Raw genomic sequence first — 27,634 nt, 5'->3', positions numbered from 1 at the left:
ACTTCTGTAAGGGTACTTTCTGCTGTGCTGCAACTTGTCTTTATCCAACTCCGATGCAAAGGTTTCACACCAATGATAGGATGACAATGGACCGTAACGGTGTCTGCTTGGAGGTGAAAAACTGCTTCTGAATAGGGCAAAGGTGTACATAACAATACTCAACGATCACGTTTTTCAGGCTTTCTTTTTTAATATTTTCTTTTGTAAGCACAAGTCATGCTTTTCTTTAACTTTTCAAAATAAAAGTTAGGTCGTCAAATGATAAAAATCTACAAAATCCCACAGTTCACTGAAATAGATCTTCCTTGAACTCTCTGCAATTAGATCACGCTCACAAATTATTGTATTTACATTGCTGACATCTTTCACTAAGGCCACTTGCAGTGTGAAGTTTTATTCTCAGCTACCTGCAAGAATTTACCCATTTATACAGTTAGGTAATTTTTACTGGAGCAGTTTAAGGTAAGCACCTTGCTCGAAGACATTACAGTGGGAGCAAAATTCAAACCTTCCCTTCGCAATGACCCTGACCTCTACGTTACAGGGTTTACCCAGGTGCCAGAAAATCTTTGTAAAATGCTCGAGAAATTCACAAACCGCATCTACCCTTCAACACAAAACAACCCCCAGAAGATCATTACAGAACTATTTTAACAGATATTTAATTATGCCTTAAACTCAACACAAGAAAAACTTCCATTGAAGTGGAAGAAGTTCCTCTTGTCAAATGTAAAGGAAAATCATCACTGGAAAGGCCATGACACTCTGGACAGTTATGCTAGAGAGACAATCTCATCACTAGTTCCCAATCAAATTGCTCTCAGGGATAAATCCCAAAAAGCAGGGTACACTGGGGCAATCATTAGCCCCACCAAACCTGTGCAACTGGAAGGGCCCGTGTCTGCCAGCTCTCGTTGGAGTTAGTCGCACACCCTCTGCACTTCGGGAGCAACAGCGCTGAAAGGGTCTGGAGCCAAACCCCAGATAACACACAGTTGTGTGCCTACGCACCCCCTGCCCTCCCTCTTCCTTGTAAACATGGTGATGTCATCGACCAACCCTGAGGACAGCAAGTGTCTGAGTATCCCAGAAAGAATGAGAGAGAATGTGCATGACAGAGGTAGCAAGAGATAAAGTAATGATGTTTGGTATCCGAAACTCAGAACTTTATTTTTTTAGTGTGGCTCGGTATAGCTTGCGTTCAGCCAACATGCAGGGATGTATGTGTGTTTGCAATTAGGTACTAAGTTAATGCAAAAACAAGACACCAGCTAAACATGTAAATCTGTGTGTCAGAAGCACTGGCATTTATTTCCCCCCCACAAATGTATTTCTTTCATTACAAAAAAAAAAAAAAAAAAAAAAAAATCACATTAGAAGTTGTTGTTACTGAAAGAGCCAGTGGCGCAGTATTTCAAGAACCATTCATTGACTTATTTAAGATTTTAAAAAAAAAAAAAACTGATTATTTAACTAAGAGCCACAGCAGAGAAGGGTGGGGACTACTCAACAGCCAAATTAGTGATTGTAATTAGCAGACAAACACGCTTGTCCATTAACAAGCTACTCTTGCCATGCTTGGTCAATTTCTACTCCCATTAAAGATGCTTCACCTTTTCTTGCAGACAAAGAAAATGAGGGGGAAAATATTGAAAAACAAAGGAAAACACAAATAACCAGTATTTCCTTACTAATGGAAATCTTTGTAAAGAGGGAGGACTTAATGTATGGTGGCTTAAAGTACACAGTTATTTCTTAAGACCCTGCTTTAACGAGCCACCAATGAGCCAGTCATCGGGTCTTGATGTAAAAGGTTTATCTGTGTTATGCTGCAGGAGAAAAGCTGGTTAACATGTCTGTTCATCAGCAATCTGATTTACCTTGATTAAGTTCCGAATATCTAACATAACTGCCGAGAGGAACTGGGCAAGTTCCAAAGCAATGCTGTGATTCCAGAGTCAGAGTGTTAAACCTCTGTACACAAACCCCCTCCAGAAGGTGCGTGTCTGTGCACGTGTGTGTGTTGTCCTGGGACAGTCCCATCCTCTGACCAATCCCCTGATTCTGGCCCAGGAAGCTGGGCCTGCTGCCACCTTCATAGTCTGCCCACACGTCCGCCCGCCGCCCACCAGGAAGAGGAAATTAGAACCATTCCATCCTGTCACAGCACCGCCACCAGAACACGCAGAGAGGGGGAGGGCACTCTGTGTGTGTGTGTGTGTGTGTGTGTGTGTGTGCGCATGTGTGCGCATGTGTGTGATTGCACACACAAAGATAGAGAGACAGGCAGAAAGCGATACACAGAGGCAGGCAGAGACAAAATTCCAAACAAGAGACAGATACACACAAAAGAACGCAGAGAAGAAAATGGAAGAAGGACAGACAGACAGACACACCCTAAAGCTTATCAGTCCTTAAAAGTAAAGCAGTGCTGCTTGCTTCGAGTATTGGATTACAGTCATGAACACACTGCAGGACAGGCATGAAGCGAACTCTTGCTCACATGTAGACTGCTGACAACATAAAGAGATATTAGTTTTCTCAAGTGCAGAATGCGCGCGCGCGCGCGCGCACACACACACACACACACACACACACACACACACACACACAGGGAGACAGACAGAGACACACACGCAGACAGACAGTGCAGGGGCGGTGGAGGGAGTGGTCAGGCCGACAGAAGGATCCCACGCCTGTCTTCCGAACGCTCGTTAAGGCGCTGCTTCCTCTTCCGGGCCCCTCCCCGGAGGCCTGCCTAGGGAGGGCAGTCTGACAGGGAGCGCACGGACACGGCTGAGGGGCGGGGAGCCAAATAAACTGTCTTTCCAGACACACCACCACCGCAGCGCTGCTCCCTCTGCTGTTTTACTGTCCCCTCAGCCTCATTTAAAGGCCTTTCTTAACCCCAGCCACCCCAGCTCTCATCCTGCTCACATAGAGAGCGAGAGCAGCGTAAAAGGCACAGTGTGTTCGGCAACTGGGTGCAGAAGAATGTGACAATATACACACTCACTTTTTGAGAGGATCGATTACCGTCTTCTGGATCTGGTTCACCTGTGGAGCAGATGGCACAAAGGTTAATAATGGAGAGAGCTGATACAAAACACCGCACCAAACAGCCACCACAAGGACGACGACCACAGAGAGTGGTTTCGCCTTTGAATGAGAACCTCCTCAGTTCAGAAAACTGCACTAAACTTGATGAACAAAGGCTCCACGGAGCTCTGAGCACTACTCAAACGCTCACCGACAGACGGATATCACAGCCATAAACAATTAGCAGTTTTGCTTTTCCGTTTTATTTATTTATTTCTTGCTCTACTCAAAGGCTCAGCTGTATTCTCGTAAATCAAGGGGAGGGTACAAAAACTTTTATTGCATCCAGTCTTCTTGTACAGAGGCCCTCAGGATCAGACCCTGAATATTCATGTGCCGCATATAACAAAAGGACCCAGCTGTCTGGGGAGGGACATGAAAGGAAAGCCCCACTGATTCCAAGCCCTGCGGAGGGCGGGATGCTTAACAAGATGAAAGTTTTCTTGCAAACAAACATTTTAACAATAACAGTTTATATTTTCTGCATTTTCTTTTTTCTTGCCTGAACCAAATGAAGCATGTGCAGAGTTTAGGAGAAGGTGGTGTGGGGGGATAAATGGAGACAAACAATGTATCTGTATGGGAGCAACAGCCCATGAAGGCCATCAATTACCCTGAAAACTGTTCTGAGAACCCCTCCAAAAAAAAAAAAAAAAAGTGATATAAGCCAAAGATGAGGCACTATGAAGTAAGTCATACAAGTATTTAAGGTAGTGGTGACTAGGGAGGGGATACACGAGTACAAAGCATAAAACATGCACTTAATAATATAAACTTACTGGCCATCATTATGAATGTGTCATCATATACATAACCCAGGACCCTGACAACCAAATGTTCGTCTGCTACGCACTGTTTCCTAACAATGAACAGGAAAATGGTAGTCAAGGGGGGAACTTAAGAAAAAAATCTGAATGTGAATGTTAAAAACAATTCAAAATCTAGTCCTGGAGAGGCGGGGGGGGGGGTAAGAACGCATGTTATAAATAAATAAAGCCAATCTTGCTTATCAGCACCAATCGACATTTCAAACAGAGAAAAAAGCTTGGTGAAATGAAAGCTCATGCTGTAGCTGCTGCGCTGAAGAGAGAGCAAGCGAGACAGAGCAAGAGAGAGAGAGAGAGAGAGAGAGAGAGAGCCAACATGCAGATTTGCCAGAGCAAGCCAGTGCCCTTTTAGTGTGGAGAGCTGGGGCTGTTCCAGCGAGGGCCCAGCAGCGCCTGAGGCCACTGCTCCAGCAGCAGTCTCTGTGAGTCACAGGCCAGAGGCCGCCCGGGCGCGCAGGCCTCCCAAAAATACACCCCCCCCCCCATCCGCCTGGCGAGGAGAAATCGATACCCAGCGTGCATCGCAGCCCCGGCCGCTGCGCTCCTCGCCACTTCCACTTGTGAGCGTCCTCGAGGCGCCGGCGCTGCGGCTGGCCAGCACGGCGCCGCAGGCCCAACGCTTCACCAGCGGCTGCTTTAAACACACAAATAAACATAGAGCTGGACCCCGCTCCTGCCTTCATTATCTCTGCACGTTCTCCTGCTTGTCCCCCCCCCCCACCTCCCACCCTGCCTACGGCTATACATCTCTGTTTGCAGCTGTGAGGTGCTGTGCTTGAAATCTGCCGCAGCACCTAGAAAGCAGCGCATGCTGCGCAGCAGGGAGCCTGGGCTGCCTGTGAGATTCAGAGCCATTAAACTGACAGCTGAGACACTGCGGGTTGGTGGAACCAGTAATATGGTCCATTCTCACCACACCTCACTCACACAGTGGCTGAAACCAGGGTGTAGGGCCTGCACATAAAAGCTAGAGAAGCTGATATTAAGATGGGGTAGCAGAAGTACTTTACACCATAGATTGAATGAAGCTTACAAACGGGTTCTTCTAATGCCGTCATGCTTAGAGATCAAAACCCCTTAAAAAACATGGACAAATAAGAATGAATTCACATTTAGCTGACACTTTTCTCCAGAGCAACTTACAATGTTAAGCTACTTACAATTACTTACCCCTTTACACAGCAGGGTAATTTTACTGGAGTAATTTATGGGAACTCAAGGGAACTGCTCAAGGGAACACCAGCTGGAGGTGGCGTTCATACCAGCGACCTTTGGATCCAAAGGCAGCAGCTCTAACCACTACGCTATCAGCTATCTCATAATTTGTATTGTTTATTGTATTATTGTATTGAATTTGTATGCATTTATGGAGTATTTAAAGCTGCTTTTCTGATAACCTAGAAAATTGAGCTTGGCCAGATCTGACCTGCCAAGGAGAAATCCAGAAGATCTGATGTCTACATCAACCCTCCATGTGGACATCTGTGGTCTGGAAACACCTGCACCACACTCCTACTCATTCCTGTCCAAGAGCAAAGGTCCAGTCAGACAGGACAAACTCTGCTCTGTGGATTTCAAGCCAGACATAAACTCAAAATAATAACTTGGAAAACAAAAAATTCCTTAAGATATGAAGACCTGCAGTCAAAAATTTGGACTATAAGCAAGCTGTTGCAACTGGCTGAATTCACGGGCGGCAGAAAACAGGAGTTCTGTTGACAGCGGACATCCACAGCTTGAACCGTATGCATATAAGCAAACTGGTCCCAAGATGATGAGCAAGCTCACGGCTGGCCTTGCCAATTGACTCAAACTGTGCACAACTCGTGACTCTAACCCCAGCCTTCACGGGTATGACTGCACTGGGCTCACACTGGCTGAGTCCATCACGAGAGGAAGACCAAACCCGGCAGAGCGAAGTGGGAAGCCCAGTCTTCCGCTCCTGCGATACAGCACGGGTGGACTCACCTTTAATCGGCGAACTACGCAGCGAAAGTGATGCATACATCCCGGCACCGAAACACACGGTCCACGTCTGCTGAGTGGCAGAAAATCCATTCACGCTTAAGACATCTGCCTATAAGAATCCACATTCCTATGCTTAGGAGATGGACTTTCCAGTTTGGCAAAAGTGGAGGTTATGAGGGTTACGGGAACTCTGGGGAGAAGTGAAAGAGGCGGAAAAAAATGCCTTAGGATTCTGACCCAAGAAAACGTCGGTGGAATATCAGTGGAAAATGGAGGAAAAAATATCTCACTATGAAACGAACTGTACTCTCTGCACATGGTGTGGAGTATTATTCTTTTAATAGGCGCTATTTTATTTTGCACTGAATTGTAGGTGTGTAGAACACGGTACACAGCCTCCATGTGCTGCTTTACCAGATTTTCATCTATAAAGGCGGATGACGGCTGATTCAAAAATCTGCTGCGAGAACGTTTACTCATACCCAATCTGCCCAAGAAGAGGAAGTGTCGGTTGGGAGGTTTCATTATTTATTCGCAAATGTACTTTGCATAACAGTTGCCCGTGCAAGTCTCTAGAGTTCAGCCGCATAACGATGCAATGTCTTGGACTTTCACAGTTACACATATCCTTCGGGCGGACAGCAACATTTACATTCTGCAAAGCCAGATCTCATCCAGGCCGTGAAGCCATGCCTTTCTTTACTAAAGCATTGACTGAGCAGCTCTTGTGGAGGGGATTTGGTCTCACTTAACACAAGAGCCTAATGGGGTTACCTTCCTCCTACAGGAGGAGGGGTTACATATAGAGTTTGAGAGATTTCTGTCTCGATGATGAAATACGAAATAACTTAAGGTGCCCTTTTTGTCACTAGAGCTTCCCATTGCCTAGATGTAGCACATGTTTTGAGTCTGGATGGAGTCTGTGTGTTTGGATCCTGTAATAACGGGTACCGTTTCAATAAGGGAAGGGATACCGCAGTGTTGCGTTGAGTATAACAACAGGAATGTGGTGTCAATTCATTAAAGGGAAACACTAAAGTGAATCTGCAGACCTGCAACATACTTGGGTTTTTTTTTAAAAAAAAAAAAAAACTACTCGGTATGCCTATCACAGCTATAGCTGGAAAAGTGGCGAATGTCAGTAGGTTCTTCATAACTGACTTCATATGCATCTTCAAAAGACCCAAGATTATTTCCTCTGCGATTTCACTGGCTTTTAAAAGAAAAATGTCTGATGCCCTGCAGATACTTTATTTTCAATGTTTCTACAATTCCCTTTGCAATTACCTTTAAGTTGTGAGTTTAATCAAATGCTGCAGTAAACAGTACTTATTCCTAAAAAAAAAAAAAAAAAAAAAAAAAACACAACAGAAACAAAACCCCAGCTGGTGGGAAAAAAAAAGAGAGCTCTTGGAAATGAGTACAGCTGATCCGAGGGACACCCAGATCCCATGAAACTGTACTGTGACACTATGAAGTGGAATCAACGGAGAGCAAGTGTTATTTTAAACTTCCTGAGTGAGTCACCAATGCATTAAGCCACATGTCTCCGTCACACTGACATGCCACTAAAAGATCAATGAAATGCAAAGGGACACCCCCAGACCCACCTATCAAAAATAAGGTCAAGAGACTAGTGGGGATGGAAGAAAATAGAAGAGGCGTGAGTAAGATGCTTTTTCGATTCAGAGGTTTCGCAATCACATTAATGTACTAACGTAAGGTGAAGCAATGCCCAGTTACTGGGTTTAAAAAGTCTGAAATGCTCTTCGTAGGGGACACAAGTCACAGTGTTCAGTGACACTGACGGTATGAACACCAACCTTCTCCTGGTTGAAGGAATCCATCCGTCGCATGGCCGTGTCGAGGGCTGTCATGGAGTCCAGAAAGGCCTGGTCCTGCTCACACAGGGGGTTGCTCAGCAGGTCCGCGGATATCTTCACAGCAGCTTTGGACATGGCTGTAATAAAAACAGCAGGCTATGAGGCTTCATCTGCCCTGCTTCGCTCAAAACCAGACTGACACATCGCAAGTGGTCCAGAGTGTGCCTGTGATGTGGTCCTCCGGTCTGTGTGTCTGTGCTAAACCGGGGCTGGATTGGACAGGAGCAGACACCAGTGGCCAGTAGTGAGTACTCGAGTGGAGGGAGTCGGTTGTTGGGAGCACGGTGGAAATTAATATTCACAAATGCACTGTGAATCTGTATAAACATTTCAACAGTGCCAGGCCCAATTAGAGATAACATCTGCACCACTGCCATTCCATGACAAAACTTACACAGAGCATGTAAGATCACTGCTTCACAGTGAGAACTAATGAGGCCAACGCTGTGCTCTTGCACCGCTTCTTACAGCTTGGTCACCCCACTTCTGAGAGACAGTTCTGCGTGACTCATCAGAAGAGCCATGGTGCACATGGAATCCAGCCTGAGACAAATACTACTTTGAAGCTCATCTAGGTTTTGCCAGGGCTGTTTTCGGTCAGGTTTCTCATTTTCAAACTGAACGCACAGAGCCGGAAGTGGGCCTGCAGCTGACAAGGACAGGGTGCGATATTTACATGGACTACGAGGCCGAAATCAAGAACATTTGGCTTGGCTCAGATAGTGTTTTTTTTTTTTTTTTTTTTTTTTTTAAGGTAAACCTTTGGGTTCTCCTCAGCATACTAATTCTGGGTATAGAGGGCAGAATGAAAACCATACACCTGATGTGGTCAGTTAAACCATCTTAACTAAAGTAGTCAGCTATGTTTGTCTTATATCACTGCTTTTTCTGTTTACTTGCTGAACTAGCTGTAATTTTAACTGCCTGTTCAGTTTGTTTTCCACATCCATTGTTGACAGCAGCACTGCGGTTATACAGAAAAGTAACAAATCAAACACTTAACTGCATCCACGCACAAATGCTAATAATGGGAATACACACGTCCGAAATCCACTGCGTCCGTAAATTTCCAAAACTAGCTGTCCATAGCCAGTGCTGAACCTTAAAACTACCTGAAGCAAGTTCCAGACTTATTTTGTCTTCACTTTTAATTTTGATTATTTTAACAACTATTTATAACGTGTTCACATTTATTCATTTATCTGACAACTTTCTCAAAAGAGATTTACAATTATTTACCATTTTATACAGATGGGTAATTGTTACTAGAGCAATTTAGGGTAAATACTTTGCTCAGAGGTACTACAGCCGGAGGTGGATCAAACCAGCGACTTTTGGATCCAAAGGCAGTAGCTCTAACCAGTACGCTACCAGTTGTCCAAGTTTACACTGAATTCAGTAACAGAGACAGACTGCATGTAGAAAAAAAATTAATGGGCTCACAAACATGTACAGTAGACTGATTTTCAGATCACATTCTGGACAAACTATGAGACTGATTTAGATGGCAGTCAGTTTCTTTTTGAAAATTGTTTACGGTAAAGCAGATGCAATTAATATCATCTTCATGATAAAAATGACTAATGCCCAGTGGGGGGGGTCTTTAAAAGGTTGCTGAAATACTTTGTTTTCTCACTTAGTCTCGACGACATTCCTTTCAGAAGCAGCACTGACTGAAGTGGAAAGATGATGAATGCAGCGCTGGGTAAATGGGGGCAGAACGGAAGTTCAGGGACAGATCTGCAGTAAAAGGGGGGAGACCTGTGCAACAGATGGGCTTCATTAATTAGAATGACGGAGATGACGCCTCAGTTACTTTGATGAGGCTTCCCATATTCCAGAGCACAAAACAAAGGAAATTAAAAAGCCCCCCCTCCCCACACAAAATACTCCACCCTCAGAGTATAGACGATTGATGTATCGACCAAGGGCATATCGTTTCTTATTCCAAAAATGAAAATAAATCTAGGACAAGAGCTTCTGTTCTCTATGGAAACAAGTTGCTCAGAGCTTGTGTATCAAAGTAGAAGGAAACATACTTTAACCTTTGATGTCAAATTTGACACACCCCCCTCAAAATAAAAAGTTTAGATTTTATAAACAGGGAGAAAACCCACAAGACAACTTGTAGTAAACAAGGACTCTGCCTGAATTATGCATGGTAGTTATATGAGCTAACGAGTCCGGTTTCAGCTGTCACGGCAACTCGGATGAGCAAATACAATCATCCCCTGCTGTCAAAATCTAATTTGCTCCCGAATATCTTTCCGTAAGACAAATGTCAAAGAAGCTATTCCCAGTATTTTTTAGGAAAATCTTAAATCCCTTCCCAGATTAGTTAGAGTTCACTGAAAACAAACACGAGAATTAATAAAATTAGTTAAACTTTACAAAGATGGTCCTCCCTGTCAAAAGTTGCCTCTATTATCAAGTCTCCCCTATGAGGTGCAACTATCCGTGCAGCTTTATGACACTAAACTGGGTGTTATGAATGTTCCAAGTGTCATGATAATTTTGACAGTTACTGGAAAACAGCAGGAAAAGATGGCCACAGACAGAGTATCAGTTCTAGATGATTTTGATGACTATAGCATAAGAAAGCTTTGGGTAGGGGGAAAAAAAACGTGAGAAAATCAGACAAGTGTTTTTACAGCACTTTATATGGTCACTTACCATTACCACAACTCTGTGTATCAAAATTCTCAGTACTCTTCAGTTCTTTCACACTTTTTAAGTAACAATGTAACAAATTTTATTATGTCAATTTTTTTGGCATTTTCCATTCAGTTTTGTTAGAATAAGCATACTTTTGGAGTTAGTTCGTACTATGTGTCAGTTTTAAAAAAAAAAAAAAAAAAAAAACTATTCCACATTCTTGAAATTTGTAAAGTTTGGCAAATTTTGGCACTAGGTCCCAAGCATCAAGTATTCCAGTACTTTTTAGGATCTGATGCTTTTTACAATGTTCTGGTGCCTTCTAGATTCTTCCAATGGATGTAAAGTGCTCAACTAAAACTGGTGGTCTAGAAGAACTAGTGATATTTTTGAAATCAGCAAACTTCAACTATTCATAATCATCGCAAAAATCAACATAGCTACAAACTTAAATTTGTTGCGTTATTGCCAATCTAGCTCATGCCATTTTCCAAGGTGACTTACAATGTCAGATAATCAACTTTATGATGATCCACCTATTTACATAGCAGGATATTCCTACGCCGTCAATCCACAATAAATACCTTGATCAAGGGAAATGCAGCACGAGCGGGATTCAAACTGGGACCCTTCAGACTGCAAAGTTAGTAATGAGCAGTTTCAAGATTTTCAGTTTCTGACAACATTCCTTAAAAATTTCAACTTCCTTTGGGCCCATAAAGAGGGCAAAATAAATAAACGGAAATAAGGGCGTGCATGTCCTCACAATGCAGTTTTTACGTTAACATGAAATGAGGTGACGTTCATTCTTCAATGTGTATGAACAGCTGTTTGTGTGAGACTGGTTAATGGTTTGAGTGGGTTACCCGTTTGGTTTGTACAGACGGTTAGAGACATTTCACACCAGATCTGGTGCACTTATGGACCAAAATGTCAGGGTAGCAGTGTTTATACCAGGGTGAACAGTACACACTAAAAGTTTGGATCAGTGAGTTTGTATAAGAAGATTGTGTATAATGGGTGGGAGGGTGTGTTAGCTCTCCAAAGACAGAGAAATAGGATTCATTAAAAAAAGAATGTACTGGTCTTCAGCCTACAATCATCCCCTCCCCCAAAATCATGTCAAGACCAACCTGTATCAGCTTCTGTACTTTTCTTCATGTCTTTATAAAGCTTCTTAGTCTGATCTTCCAACCTGTCAACAAAAGAAGCAAATGATCAGCTGTTAAGGCCGCTATATAATTCTCTGTATAACTGTCACTGATCACAAATTTCAAGTACCATTGCTGCCTGTCGCAAAGACATTTAGTCTGTGCTTCTGACAAGAAATAAGAGACTCCTGCTTGAACTGTTCCACGGTGAGTTCATTTTGAACTTCGGGGCAGTTTTTGTTTAAATTAGCACAATGGTAATCCATAACCACAAATAAATCGTATGATAAGCCAAATGCTGAAGCAGGTGTCAAAAATGAAAAGGCAATGTTAGCTAAAAAGATTTTAAAAAATTGTATAAGTCTCCAGTTTAATTGCAAGATCTCCTTTGCTTAAGAACTATCAGCAACAGATGAGTTTATGCATTTATTCTTGTTATAGGCCTGACAATACTTCAAAAAGCAAATATTCATTGCTGAAATTCAAGTTATAAAGCCCTACATATATCTAGATTAATCCCAACAGTTCTAACTACTATACGTTCATAACTCAGGCTAATGACAAGCATCATTTATTTTGTCAAATAATGGAAAGTTGACACAGATCCTTTGACTGGTGTCACATGACAAATGATACACCAGCCTTCAGACTATGCCTACACTCAGAACTACACAGAACCCTTTGCTTGGGGTGTTGGGTTAACCACATACCCAGCTGTCATCCTAGAGAAAGGTAGCACACTGGCTTACAGCTCCCCAGAGAGCTGGAGTGGTTTGGGGGGAGGGGTCACTGCCCCCAGCGCAATCCATTTCACACTTCTGTCCAGCGGGACCCATCTTCAACTCCCAATGTGTAGCGCAGTTGGAAAGCCCGTAATAGTTAATGATTAGGCTGTTAGACTCTGGCAGACACAGCATGCACCTCCATCTCAATTAGATGTGTTAACACTCACACCTAAACTCGTTCAAATTGTGGATGTTAGCACTGGCAATTACTTGATTACTGGCGCTGGGGGAGCTGTTGCTTACATCAATTAGGAAATAAATTAAGTGCTCTTTAGATCCTCCACAGAGGTTGCTGTCACACTAATTGTGAAGATTTGATTATTTAATCAGGAAAAAAGACTCAATAAAAAGAGGGGGGAAAGAAAGGAGGGAAGAAGAAGAAGGAAAAAAAAAAAAAAAATCAACTCTGCATGTGGTAAGAACCAACATTCCAAGGTCTCCTTGGTGAGTTCCAGATGTGTGTAGTGTCCATTTCCTAAAGGACATTTCCATTAGGACAATGGCACTGAGCACCACCTTCTTTTGCTGTGGCCACGTGTTCCTCACACTGAGCCCTTGACTCCCAGCACCAAACTGTGGGCAGAAAATGGCTCATTCTGGTGCCTGATGAGCCAGACTCAAGGCCCTCTAGAATCCAGAGTATGGGGCCACCCACCACAGTGACTCCCAGACAGGGGGGCACACCAAAGCCTAAGGCCCAGGTCATTAGGGTTTTTAAAATTTAATTTATTTATAGGTTACTTCTTATATAATATTCAAATACATAAATATACATTTTCAAAATTTGACAAGCATGTCATATATAAAATTTTTTGAAGGAACTAAAAGATTAAATCCCACAGTAAGATGTTTTCAAAATTAAATTAAAATTTCTGCTAGGGATGATGAATTGCAGTGTCACCATTGCAGCCATGCTCAAAATTGTCCTCACAAGCTTGGGCTGTCTGTCCCTGACACCCCCACACTACTCCTCCTTACTCATCTGCAAGGCATGTAGCTGTGCTGTTATCTCTGTCTGTATGGAGAAACCGGCGTGAAACCCAAACCTGCACACAGCCCACTCAGTCTGAAAGCCCCCTCCTCCCCCCCCGTCCCTGGGTGTCTCTGAATGCTGGGAGACAACACATGGCAGAACGTGAAAACGGGGCTTCCCGCTCCACGCCACATGACTAATATTGTGGGGTTTGGTCTTTATGTTGTTACAGGCTGATGGCTAGATGTGGCAACACCTTGGTGAAGGAGCCCACGTGGTGGATTGAGTCCATCGAACACTGTTCCCCTTATACGGTGACACAGCGAGTAGCACTGCTGTTTCACAGCGCCTTGTGGTGTGAGGGGACGTGGGTTCAATCCCCGCTCAGTCTGTGTGGAGTTTGCATGTTTTCCCCATGTCTGCATGGGTTTCCTCCAGGTGCTCCGGTTTCCTCCCCCACTCCAAAGACATGCTGTTCAGGTTCAGCCACAGTGTGTGAGTGACAGAGAGAGTCAGTTACACTGATGTATGGATGAGTAACCCAGTGTAAGTAGTGTATCTAATACTGTATCTAGCAGTGTAAGTCACTGCAGTGAATAAGGTGTGTGGGCTGATGACACTACATAGAGTTTATTGGAAGTTGCTTTGGAGAAAAGCATCTGTTAAATAAATAAATGTAAATGTACAGCGGGCTGTCCCGCGATGCTCAGCTTCAACTGCAACCCTCGTATGACCATGCCCCAACTCAAGGGCTATAACAAAACAGAACTCAGCGTAAAGACGTGAAGATATCAAATTAGGTGGAACAAATAAGTCTTCGGTCAGAACGCTAGGCCAACCCTGGAGGGGAAGGTAGACTTGATCATCCATGCGTCACAGTGCACCCAGAAGCACGTTCAGCACCGGTTATACAACATACACTTAAACAACGACTGCGGACCAAACAGGGTTCCTTTCCGCACCCAACTTTTTTTTGCTACAGAAAATTCCAGAAAAAGTAGAGTTTCAGACAAATCATTGAAATTGCTGAATTACAGATACTGGTCCAGGTTCTCCTACAACGAGCTAAAGGAAGCACTTGAGCTTGAGCTCCTATGGCCAGTCCTCCTTCTCCCTGCCATTGTTAGCTTCCAGTTTCCTCAGAGGACGGACGCCTCCCCCCACAAAAGAAACTGTGCGCTGAAATACTTATGTGGGCGGCTTCTGACACGAGCATTCAAAAAAGCAATCTGACACACAAACTTACTTCTGGAGTTTGTCATATTCCCGTTCGAAGTCCCTTTCAACCTGTGGACACAGAACACACACACACACACACACACACACACACACACAGGTGAGAAGGCTCGTCACTGTGCTGCTTTCAATACACTCTTTGGACACTTTGCTCTCCTGGTTAAATGGCTGACATGGCTTCTCTCGCTCTCCCTCCCGCTCTCCCCATCGAGAAAGATAGGCCTTTGCCAGGGCAGTGGGAGGGAAAGGACTGCTGCCAAGCCCCACCTGCTAAATGAGTCAGCACAGCCAACTCACATGTACACACAAACACAAAAATACAAAGAGACATGTATATACACACACACAGCAATACATACACAAACCAATATTTTCTCACACAAAACATTCGCAGATATACATGCATGCAGAGACGTGCGCTTTCTCTCGCAGAGAGAAAGATGAAGAGGCCAGCACTGAAAGGAAGGGAAACGTACGAGGAGAAACAAACAGTCACGCTGAGAGAGACAGATGCAGACACACGCAGCAACACACACAGTTACACAAAGGCATACACACAGGCAGCCACCACCCACAGACATATGTTGAAACACAGGCAGACACTCATGACCACAGACAGAATGGCAGACTCACACACACACATATAGAGCAATGGAAATTTCTAATTACATTAAGGAAAACATACTGAATCAGCACATCTCCATTCTGAAGAAAAGGGAAATGAGAACAGGAAAGGGACACCAGCACTTCTATACTGTAAACCTATTAAAGTGCTATAGGAAAGCATTGCTTTCACTGACATTTCATTTCCATAATTTCATTGTAGCTTTCTCATTTAAAACAACAGGAAAGGGTAAGACAGTGGTCCTTCAAACCAATCCCTGCATGTCAACGCATTCGCACTGACTGATCCTCAGCGCCAGCACCGACACTCTGTTGTGCCTAATGCTGTGTTTGCATCTGATAAGTGCAAACTCTCTCTGGTGTTACCTAGCTGTCTTTATTTTGTAAACATTTCATCTCAGAAAGACAGTATTTAACAGAAGATTTTTTTTTTTTTTTTTTGTCTGCTGAAAGAAATTCTCTCATGGATAACTGGAAATATTCTTTGCATGGGAACACAGTAACGAACAGGCAAATACTTAAAATGATCAGATCTCGTCACAGTTCTAAATATATGTGTGTGTAATTTTTTTTTTTTTTTTAACCACTGGTACAATTCCCCAAGGACCGAAAAGCCTAAACTTTTTAGTACAGCAATAACTTGGCTCTTGAGTCTCCACTCTGGTCCTTACCAAGCTCAGCCCAGAGCTGTGAACGGAGTGCTCTCACTGCATATTGCATACAGGAATGTCATACATTTGGAGAGGCGTCGTGCGCTTTCTCCGATCTGCTGCATCTCTGTGATGTACCCATTCATGATCTTGCCTTTCCGGTTCAACAAACTAAGCAGCCGAGCATACAGGCGTTTTCTTATACTCTGAATGAGAACATGGAACACGTCCCCACTACGAGCAGCCTTCATGTCTGAGTTCTCTGCCACTGTATGGAGCTATGCACTGGTTCTTGGCTGCGCTTGCTGAGGCAGCTCTCGCTCGGCCTCCTGCTCATTCAGTTCTCTACTTTGGTCCTGCCTAAGTGCCAGCGCTGCAGCTCCAGCTGCCCGGACTGCCGGGAGGGGCGGCCGGGTCAAAGGGAGCGGGGGCTCCTGTCTTGAGGTTCTGCGGGATCTGCAATAAACAAACACTGGAGCAGGAAGTGGCCAACTTGTCACTGGAGCAGCTCCAGAGGGGCTGCCAGGCCTCCTGCCTGCCCACCCGCTCCCAGGGCTTAGGCCTCTGATGTCACAGGAAGCCAGGAGCCCGTTCCGGCGGAGTGGAAGTGGTTTACCCCAGCGGAGAGAGCGCCCACACGCCGGCCCTGCCTGCTACGCTTCCCCACATAGAGGCCCTGTCCCCAAAATTTATGGTACTAGTTCACAGCTTGGACTCTCCCATTTAAGTGGTACAAAATAACACCGAAGGTTATGTAAGGAACAACATCGTAAAAACGCCACACATTTTTTTCCTCCTTATGATCATGTCTAAAACTAGTAAAAGTAAAAAGCAGAGGCCACCCATCGGATGTTGCCCTCCATGCCCTGTGCAGGCAGCAGCATTCCTTCACGTCTAAGCCTGGTTGTTTGAGCCACGATTGCGGTTGGCCCTTGGTGAACCGAAGACCAGCGGCCCAAGCCACCACACAGGGAATGGCGGGGCAGCACCGAAATCTGATAAAAGTCAAACTGGGACATGTCCAGCAACAAGATTCCACAGCAAAAGTCTCAACTTATAGGCAACACGCAGGTTCCCAAAAGCTGTATTCTTTCACTCTCTCTCATTAGAAGGGGTAATCAAATCTACGAAGGAACTCTGAAGCCTACTTCTAGAAGCAGCAGCAGAAAGATAACCACCATGTAAACGTGTGTGTATACAGTACATAACCATAAATTCATACATATATGTAGCACACTAAAATGTTTACCATACATGTTTGTGTGGCAGTGAAATGAAATATATTTTTGAGAAAAAAGATTAAACAGCAGTATGAAGAACTAGCTTACCATATTATAGAAAAGCAGCTTACCGTTTTCGAAACAATCTGCTTCTTCGGTTGTCCAATCTTGAATGGAATCCTAGACAAAATAACGTGAATAAATACCATGAGTCAAAAATAAATAAGCTGCGATGACAAACAAGTGACTAAATGTGCCATACGTCATTGCGACAAGTGAGAAGATGTTCCTGATGACAGTTCAATCCAGTTTATCACATTCACAAACTTGAGAGAGAGGTTGGCCAGCAAAAATCAAACAGAGCCACAATAATATTTCATTTACTGCAGTACTATGATAGTCATGTATTAATTTCAAGGTGAAATAACACTTCTGCATAATCAGAACTAGGAAATGCAGTATGTCCATTTAACCACTCCACATTGAACCCATTTCCAGATCCAGGTCATGGTCATATCCCACCTGGACTACTGCAAGCCTGCCCTGTCCCGTCTGGTCTGGTCTTCCTGTTTCTGCCATCAAGCCTCCCCAGCCGATACAGAATGCTGCAGCATGAGCTGCGCTCAACTTGCCAAAATACACATGCATCTTCCTTCCTTGACTCTCCTTTGGCTTTCTGTAGCTGCCTATATCAAGTTCAAAAGTATGGTTACCCAGAGCTGAAGGACTTGCACCCTGAAATCTACGAGAGTCCCGTTCTCAAAGGGTCCAAACTCAGAAAGACCACGGGTCGCCTGTTTCGGTTCCAATATCACGGAGTGAGCCTCCTTCTTCCCTCAGAACTACCGAATGCCTTTCAGCGTTCAAGAAGAGCATCAAAAAGTCATCTCTTTCAGACCCACTTCTCTCCACATCTCCCAATAGCAACATAAATTTACATCGCACCATCTGTCTCAATCATCTTCATAAGTCCTATCTGACTCTCAATTCTACATGCAGCTACTTGGGTAATGTGAGGTGGCAAAAAAAGGTGGCATGAGGAAAAACTGCTTTGATAATCGCTTGCTTGCTCTGAAGCTCTTTGTTATGAAATGCACCTTTGTATAATCAGTTGTATTCTTCTTTGGAGAGAAGCTTCCTCTAAACAAATAAATGCAAATGTAAACACAACCCCACAAAAAAAAGGCAGCAAAGCACACTCTGAGACTTACAACCTACAGCAACTTCAGTTCACTGTTGTGGAAGGCCCGTTTTTAAAAATGGTCGAGAAACTTCAGCCATCCTAAGGCTGCAGTTGAAGACAAGTGAGCAAGGGCTTCTGAAGAGAAAAGGCACCAGCAAGGGAGCATCTTGTACTGTCCAGGTTCCATTAACCCCAGCCCTGCCACAGCGCAGCCTGCGGTCCCCGCACACTTCCTGTCACCACGCTGCACATCTGGCTCCCATTGCTGGCGGATGTCACTAATTAGAAGTGCCTGTCCCCTCTGCCCCACATCCCTCTCCTCCACAACCACTACGTCCTCCCCCCAGTAAGCCTTCAGGCCCCCCAGTCTGGCCCATATGCTGCAAACACCAAGTGCTGTTGGTTGTTTCAGCTAGAAACCGCAGCACCCGCGGTACACAGTATACCCCACTACCAATCCCACTGCAAGGTTTGATGATCCCCTAAGGGCCCAGCTCTTAGGAGTCTACTGCTACAGGCCTGCTGTTCCACAGAGCAGGATAATATGTTTCCAGGCTGCAATCGTCTCTTATTCTCATGGACATCTAGGTGCCCTCCTTCCTCCTGGTACTTCATTTATCCCAATTAATGACAGGAAGAGCAGTTCAATGCAGCAGGACTGCAAAACACTGAAAACTGCACTGGCTATGTTTTCACTAGGCCAGCACACACCACACAACTTCTAAAGAGTATTGCAAAAGCCAAGAGAAAGTTGTGTAGGCCTCGTGATGGTCACGGCAAGGAAACGGTTTGGGAGTGTCAGAGAGATTTCCAACAAAAAAAAAAACCAGGAGTATTGCAGAACTGAAGGTGCACCCTGCCCGACTGACACATGACGTCAAATCTATGATTCCACTGGCAACGGAGTCATGCCTTAACGAAAAGTGCTTGCACTGAACTACTGGTTTCCCCAGAAATCCCGTTTGACAAGAGAAAGTTTTCATATGATGTACTTTTGTAAAAAGGTAACACAACAGCAATATTGGAAATAAAAGAAATAGTTCCCACCTTAGCAGCGATTTAAAGGACGGTGGCTTTCAAAACTCATAGGCCACGTGGTGTACAGTTCAAATGTGACAAAGAGCCAAGCCTATAAAATCTTGCAGGAAATCCAAAACTTTCCAATTACGGGTAAGCCTTAGCCGTGCAGGGTGTGTTCCCCATCCAAAATGGCTATACGGTTTTTGACTTTACACTGGGTGAAGAGATCAAAAAAACCTGACGGAGCTCCGAAAAACCGTTTTCACGTTCTACTCCATGTGATAAGTTGCTTTCTGATCACTACAGTGAGGGTGGATTTGTGAGAAAGATGACCGACCTAAGGGTGCCTGCAAACACTCATTGACGTGAGACTAATAATATCCAAGACGAATGACAGATGGCTGCTCCTGTCATGCCTGAGGAGGAGGCGGCAGCGTCAGAGGCAAGGTGTGTAGACTAATGAGATGGAATGGCAATGGTGAGAGGCTGGGCAATGTTGTGCAATGAGGAAGTACCAGCAAGCTGTGTGACAGCTCACTGTGAGGGCGGCTTCATCAAGACCCCCATCATGCCTCTAGAAAGAAGCCAGATTAGACTCCAGACTCCTCAGACCAAGGGACGCGGTGCTCCCTTCCATGCCTCTCCTCTCCTCGGGCTGATTTAAACTTTGTTAAAGTTAGCTTAACCACGCTGTCACCATGCCCATTTACCGACTCCATGGCTCTATTTAAAGCAGTGACACAGCTAACGACCGTCCAAGCCAAATAAAAGTATTTAAGGTCGATAAAAATAAAAAGTCATTTGACCAACTGGATTGAAAAGTTGCGTTTCCTGAGGAAAACTACATTCACCTATGTCATACTTTTTGTACGCTAATACCATCATGGAAAAGTACTTTGTCACCCACTTGAAATTCCTCAAGGGCAGAGGGTGATTCATACTTGTACCAATGCGCTGCACCGAGAGTGTGTGCCAGTGCCTCTGTCGAAACAGCAATCACACACCTGTCACAGATAAGGGCTTGATCTTAATTTATTTTAACATACGTAACAGTATTTTCATCTCTATTGTCAGGAAGAAAACATGTAGCTGCGAGCCTTGCGCTGATAAGCGAATACTTCACGTTGGTACAGAAGGTGTGTTTTCTTAGGAAACAAATGAACACCACGAGAACAGAGGTCACTGCCAAACCGACACTGTATTCACACAGCCGAGTACAACACATCAGCTCATTTATCATTTAACGGCTTAACACAACCTTCTGGCCTCAATGACTGAAAAACATAAAACTCGACACGCACAACTTGGTTGCTCATGATAGTTGACACAACGTGCAATGCAGATAGAGGTGAGATGCATGCAATGCGAGTATTACATATTCTTTGCTTATTTCTATATTTTCCCTATTTATTCCCACACAGATTAACCTACAGCATCTAATGAGCTCATGGCTACTGTGGTCACTTGTGCTGCCCTGGAAAATCTATTAGAAATATTGATTTCAACAACAAACTGTAAAACAGTAAATACAAAAATAAACCCACAGCTCTGGATGCAATTACTGCTCTTCACTGACATAACTTAACTCAAAGGAAGTGCATCCAAGGACAGTCAGATTAATTCACTGTCAAATAGCCAGTCGTCGCTACTGTCTTGATATCTGAAATATCCTATAAAAGTACACTGCCGAATCTGTCAACAATGTATGTTTGAGGGGGATCGATTGTGTAGAAAAACAGAATACACTACATACAGTAATGTTTTTATATCTGTGTGTTTACATGTGTATGACGTACATCAGTGTTATGAAAAAGCACTCAAATAAAGCAAGGCTAAAACTGGCAAGAAAAACACGTATCTTGCTGTAGATCGAGCAAAAGCCAAAGAAAATAGTGGTTTTTTTTAAGAAGGCATTTTAGAGATGTTCTATAACTGGAGGAAACATTCACTTTGTAATGATTCAACAGCCTATTTCTGAGAGATTTCCCCATTTCCAATTTTCCTCACAATAATTAAGCGTTTAAACTATTTTGCGTAGCTATAATTATGCCAAATTATCCTGGAAATGCCCAAGCACGAGGTAAGGGCATGGACCAAGTTTCTAAAAGAGCACATCGTAGGTCATGCCAGTGCAGGTAAACAGGATGTCCAAGGCAGTTGCTTTGCCCTTTTAATCAGCTAATCATAGGTGTATGTGCCATCTCGGATGTTTACCTCAGAGCCAGAACAGAAAAAAAACCCTAACCCTAAAGCTCAGGCCCCCAAACCTGTCCAACCATTCACAGAAAACTTACTCTGAACATCAAGAAGTTAAAACATAAACAACAAAAAAATTACAAGTATGACACTTGAGCACAAAGCACTCCGGGTTTGCGTTAAGTGATAAGTTGTTCCGTGGTTGCCGTCTTAGTTATGGCCCTGTAGCCATTACCATCCCACAAACTGTGGGCACCTCCAGTATTTTCTCTGGATCCTGAGCGTCCACACAGAAGGGAATGACTAACATGTCTTCACCTTTAATCGGGCAGATGATTTTTATATATAAAAAATTTAAAAAAAAAAAAATCTGCTAGTGAGTGGACTGGAATCACACATTAATTACTTAGCACAAAAAAAACACACCTTATTCAAGTTCATCTCTAAAAATGCCGGGAAACCATTTCATCACACTTCTTACTGGCCTTTCACACGCAATGACATTTATGTCATCAAACCTGCATGTCCCGTACTCAGACACAAAGGTTCTACTTTCAAAGCCCAGCGGATCCTCAATTTACAGACAAAACTGGGACCAAAAATCCATTAGACTTGTTTGTAGCTCCCAAGTCACGTTTACAACAAAAAGTGTGATAAACAATCAAGTTCTAAACAACATAAGGTACATGACACAGACATCATTCCATTTACTCACGGGACATGAAATTTCAAGAACAGAGTGATGAATAAAATAAAATTAAAGATAAATAACCTGGAACATATCTTTGAAAATTCTCGACTCAAAACAAGAGATGCCAGTGTAATGTTCTGTCAGGCCACCAAACAGTATCTGACACATTTTGTTTGGTTGAAACGCATCAGCAGTATGTAGTTCTCGTGTCTAGAGTGAGCATAAACCCCAGGATGCTGTTACACACAAGTACTGTGCAGTCCATTGTGCCAGATTGGGAAGATGAACAGGTGATGGCAGTCATAATCCTGTTTTTTGGGGTGGCTTATGTCCAGGACAATAAATTATCACTTCATACCTTTTCTTTCAGGGTGTGGATGATGCCAGCTAAAATGCCAGGAAGCCACAAGAGCTGGTAGCCATCAGCCAATCAAAAAAGGAGTCTCTAGTAGTACCATTAGAAATACTACTTTCAAGTTTCAGACAGCGGAATAAACGTCCATTCTTCGAGCGTAAATCTGACTGGCGTCTTGTGTGAGGTGTCCTTTGATGGTTACTGGGGAGACTGCAGTCTGGTGTAGAGGCTGGGGACAGCTAAAAATATCACATTTACACCAAGCATCACAGGGCAGCAAGGTGACGCAGTGGGTACCACTGATGCCTCACAGCTCCTGGGCTGCGAGTTTGAATAGGGCCCAGTTTGTGTGGAGTTTGCACATCCTCCCTGTGTTCGTATGGGTCTCCTTTGGGTGCTCCAGTTTCCACCCACAATCCAAAGACATGTCTTTAATGTGAATTGGTGACTCCAAGTTTCCCTTAGAGATGGTGTGCGTGTGTGTGTGTGTGTGTGTCTATGAGAGAGAGAGAGATTAACCTGACACAGAGCTGCCAAAGACTGGTGTCCCATTCAGGGTGCTCCCTGTCTCATGCGCTCTGTTTCCAGGACAGTTTCGGACCACCGCAACCCTCCACTGGACGAGCAGCTAGTGATAGCTAAAGACAGAATTAATTGCAAAATTCAAGGTTTTATATTTATAAACCTACCAGAACAGTCATTTGTTCAAGGACTGCAGAACACAGTGCCATATCAAAAAGACCACAGTTTGGCTGAGATCAAATCCACACTATTGACTGCTCCTTTTCACACATACATTTCAGAACTCCATATTGAGTTCCACCAATAAGGTTAATTGACTCTAAAAAACAAATGCCAAAATCACAAACAATCCTACTGGCATTAGTGTCATGCTGTCCATTCGGCATCATAGCTCTAACTGGATATGAGATGTGTGAAAAAGAAATGATGGATGTTTCTTCAGGACTCAGTTCATTACAGCCATCAGCGAAAAGAAAAGAAAAGAAAAGGAAAAAAATGAGCTGTCATTTCACTGAAAGGCCTTAAACTGAAAGACTTCCATATTTGATATTAGCACAGAGACAAAGACTTCTGCTATGCAGTGACATGGCGTTTAACCCAAACAGATATGAATCTAAATGCACAAGGGAGACCTCGGGCAACAATTTCGACATTCTTCTTTCCTGAGACGACTGTGAAGCACAGTGACGGAGATGGTCCGTGAACATGACGCCACAAGGCAGAGGTAGTGAGAAACTGTTGCTTTTTCAAGCTGATCAGCAATCAGCAACGGAGGTTTTTATCACTGTGGGCCGAGGCCCGGTCTGAGACACACGATTGTTCTCGTCACTGACCTCAAGTCCAAGAGCTCACGTCACTGGGTCCAGCGTAAATTCCTAGCTGGAACTGTTTGCGCACTGTAGCCCATAAAGGGGCTCTTTGACTGAACCATCACATCACCCCGACCTAAAGGCTGGCTGTACAGACAGACAGACATGCAAGCTGCCAGCAACTCATTCTCAAGGCTTGTCTTGTGTGACACCATCTTGGCTTCTCTGTTCCTTATTCTGTTTTTTTTTCCTTTTTCCCCCCCTCTTTCCTACCAGAACGTAAATGGGGGTCAGCGGTAGACGTATGCACTGACGATGGTAGGAACAAGCAACATGTACAGATCCCCTCCTTCCTCTGCGATGGCTCCTTGCGACCTGGGCTGCTTCCGCAGGCTTTGCTGGGCACCCTGCACTGGAATGTCAAGATGAATCACTCCCCTTGTGTGCACTACAGGGAAGAACAGGGCAAAATGCTGCCATCGCTGTGACCATACGCACAACCTGGCAGGCCTCCACTCTCCATTCCACATGGAGGACACTAACAATGCAGCAACTGCTGAAACAGCTTTTTCGATTCTATGACTCATGTCAACATACATCAAGATACGGAGGGCAGAAACATTTCTTTAAGAGGCCAGAGTCAATCCATACCAGTGGCCAGCAACTCGAGTCTTCGAGAGCTCCAGGTTCTGATGCTTTTCAGATCGGCCATGCCTGTACCCTGGCTCTGGAAGTTGCTAAGGCCTGGTCTGACTGCCGGTGACAGCAAAACTGAACCTGTTACACAACTGAAACCACTGACACAAATGAGGGTTGAAAATTCAGGCTGCGTGAGATACGATGAGAAGGGAACATCCAAATTAGCACAGAATAAATTTGGCCTACACTGAAAAAATGTAATCATACAAAATGACTCATTGCAAAAGGGTTGGCATTTTCAAGCAGTTTGAGCAACCTACTACTGAAATGTAAGAGGTTTCTCCTCGTCGTGGTTATTCTAATCCCCTAAGCCTCTGGTTTAATACAAAACATCCTGAATTCATAGGATAGGAGAAAACAATTATCAGGACATCAGAAAGTTACTAACAGAAGAGCAAGGCTGATCAAGATTAGTCAAATCCCTTATGGAATCATTTAAATTTAATTAAACTACCTTCACAGAATATTAAAAGAAAAAATATTTGGGATTTTAAACTTCATACAGAATATAAAAACTGGTTTAAAACATTAAGAAATATCTGTCAATCTTTAGGCTTACGCAGTTACAACCTGTAATATGTCTTCCAGAAGCTTTCTTACCATGTCACATAACTAGGACAGACGACACAAGTTACAATTCTTAGCCATCACCTAGTTGTCTGCTGCAATACCAAAATATTCATGTTAGACTACATTCCTGGTCGAGTGACACATTAGCGCTTGCAAGTATAATAAAGTCCCTGTGCTCTTTGAAATTCACATAACTTTAGTAAGATTTAACCCATCTGTAAAAAGCAATGGGGGGGATTTTATCAATACAAATAAAAATTGTTAATGATTCATTCAATCCAATTTCTTTTATTTTACAAATAAAACACCCTGCACCATGCTGAACAGCTTCTAGTGAAGAAAAGGTCAGTTGTGTTCTCTGGCCAGCTGAGCTGAAATCTGTATCAACTGTTGGAAGAACACTGTGAGCTCCCCAGATTTGTTGCCATTAAATTTCTCCTGTGAGGGCATGTTAAAACCACATATGCTCAACAAAGGTTTGCTCTCCAAACGATCTATGTGCTAGGATGAAAAATGTGACCAGTGCCACAACTGAAACAACTGCAGAACTTTAAAAGCCAGGCCATGCTTTGTATCCAAATGATGGTGGGTAGGTTGAAAACTAAAACTCCTACAATTACATATGCTAAAAGCTGAACGAATATCCACCCTTGTAGTACATTTATAAAGGTGTCCTTATATAAAAAGTGAACTCATGAAAAGTTCAAGTTGCACAAGGACGTTACCTTGTGTATCCCAATTTTCCATATGAATCTATTTTAGGAAGACCGAAAAACAGAGAAGTACATCTTCAGAGCACCTACTTCGAAAGATGCCAATGTGAAAACCACATCACTGAAAGATTCTACAAAGAATTACACTTCAGTGGCACAACAGTTATTTTTAACATTGATGGTGAAAACACAAATGTCTGACAATTTGACTCTTAAGATCAATAATCACCAACAATGGAACTAGCAGTCAAGAGGTATGCTGAAAGCTAGCACTTGACATAGTTGTAATGAAAGATCTGGAAGTGGTTCATAAAAGTACTGATATAACCACAAGAATGAAGACCAGAATTTTTCAAGCACTTGGATTTTTTTCAAATTCTGGATTTTCTATCCTGGATGTGAAACTTTGATTTAAAAAAACAGAATCTTTGAACTGTGATGCTGGAGGAAACTCTTTTCTGTTGAGCAATGTTTTCCACACAACGAGACCTGAGGAGACCGGCCATGAGAGCAGCACTCCATGTTGATGGAAGCTGATGATCGCATGCCCTGATGGAGAAGCTCTGCAAATGTGAACTGGGGCAACAACTCATGAATCTATCAGCATATAGCAACCATAGAAATGTTAAAAATAGCTGTTTAAATGGGCTTAAAAGTCTTTTTCTATCTAGAATGCCGGAAGAGGGGTGGGCAGCCACGAGAATTTGAATGCCCAGAGTCGCCCCCCCCCTTACCTTTCAGTTGGGAGTTTTTTTTCATTCCTTTCCTCCATGGCCAGTTGGCTTAATTATAGCTTTAATACCTAATATAGTTATTGTAGTCATTTAATGTACAATCGACCTTTTATTTGTATTATGTCTCCAGATCCTGTTTTTCAGTGCTCTGTCTCACCGCTCTATAAAAACAAAATTAAATCAAACTGAATTGAAATTAATACTATAGGCAGCCAGGAAAACAAAGAGATGGATCTTGGACCAAATGAAACCAAAACCCTCATAAGAAAGACAAATTATGAGATGGCATGTGAATACTGGATTACCTGGAACAAACTGTACTGCTTGGAAATGAATGGGTGGGGGGAACGACCGGGAGGATGGACTGGATCACACGGTCAATGACCACACCCCTTCGACACTAAAGACACAACTTGGTGGGCATTTTGGAAGGACTCTATGCGGTCGCAGAGAGTCGAGAGCAGATCAACGACAAGTAACAAAAAGCATCTGGCGCCGTTGTCCTGCAACCTGTAGGTTATTTGTTCGAACCCCATTCCTGCTGTGATGCCCTGATTAAGGTACTAATCGAGAATTGAAACAGTAATACCCTGCTGATGTATAAATAGGTGAATCGCTTCAGTGTTCATTAACACTGTCAGTCCCCCTTGACAAATGTGTCAGGTAAACAAAGGGCTGTTAATAACCATAATCACAGGCCATATAAGTGTCGTGGAGCAAACTGGCACAATACATGATGAGGATCACATGCCATAGACAAAAAGTTGTCACACATGATCATATACAAGAGTCATGCAGTGGCACTGTTGTTGAAAGATACTTACAGGGAGTGAGTGCAAGCTCAGACAGAGACATTTAAAAATGGCCGGTTTTCTTGGTTTCGCGGAAAACACTGTTAATAAACGGAAACAGGAGTTTTTATGGTACTTTTAGCAGTGAGTGACTGGAAATGAAGTTGAGAAAATACATCTCCCCAAATTTTATAATAATGGAATACTAGTAAGTGTTTCGCTACAACTCAGTTTTACGACTCCGGCACGTAGCTAAAAAAACTTCTGTGAGATAATGATA

At 43.4% G+C, this 27,634-nt stretch overlaps 1 protein-coding gene across 4 annotated transcripts in view; it reads right to left on the bottom strand.

The window, feature by feature from the left end:
- The window catches only part of bin3 (bridging integrator 3), a 43,282-nt gene that overhangs the window by 15,340 nt on the left and 308 nt on the right, over window positions 1-27,634 (bottom strand). Inside the window, exons 1-6 of one of the 4 annotated variants that reach the window (XM_029256796.1) lie at window positions 27,388-27,404; window positions 17,203-17,251; window positions 14,588-14,628; window positions 11,566-11,627; window positions 7,718-7,854; window positions 3,017-3,057 (exon numbers count right to left, since the gene is read on the bottom strand). In XM_029256796.1, coding sequence (XP_029112629.1) covers window positions 3,017-3,057; window positions 7,718-7,854; window positions 11,566-11,593 — 206 coding nt within the window. In that variant the 5' untranslated portion in view covers window positions 11,594-11,627; window positions 14,588-14,628; window positions 17,203-17,251; window positions 27,388-27,404. Of the gene's footprint in view, window positions 1-3,016; window positions 3,058-7,717; window positions 7,855-11,565; window positions 11,628-14,587; window positions 14,629-17,202; window positions 17,252-27,387; window positions 27,456-27,634 lie in introns of those variants that run through there. The other 3 variants (XM_018744122.2, XM_018744119.2, XM_018744120.2) reach the window with 3 other exon arrangements.

This window comes from Scleropages formosus, chromosome 12, assembly GCF_900964775.1.
Source record: "Scleropages formosus chromosome 12, fSclFor1.1, whole genome shotgun sequence".
Taxonomy (NCBI): Eukaryota; Metazoa; Chordata; class Actinopteri; order Osteoglossiformes; family Osteoglossidae; genus Scleropages; species Scleropages formosus.
This window is presented reverse-complemented; position numbering and strand designations above follow the sequence as displayed.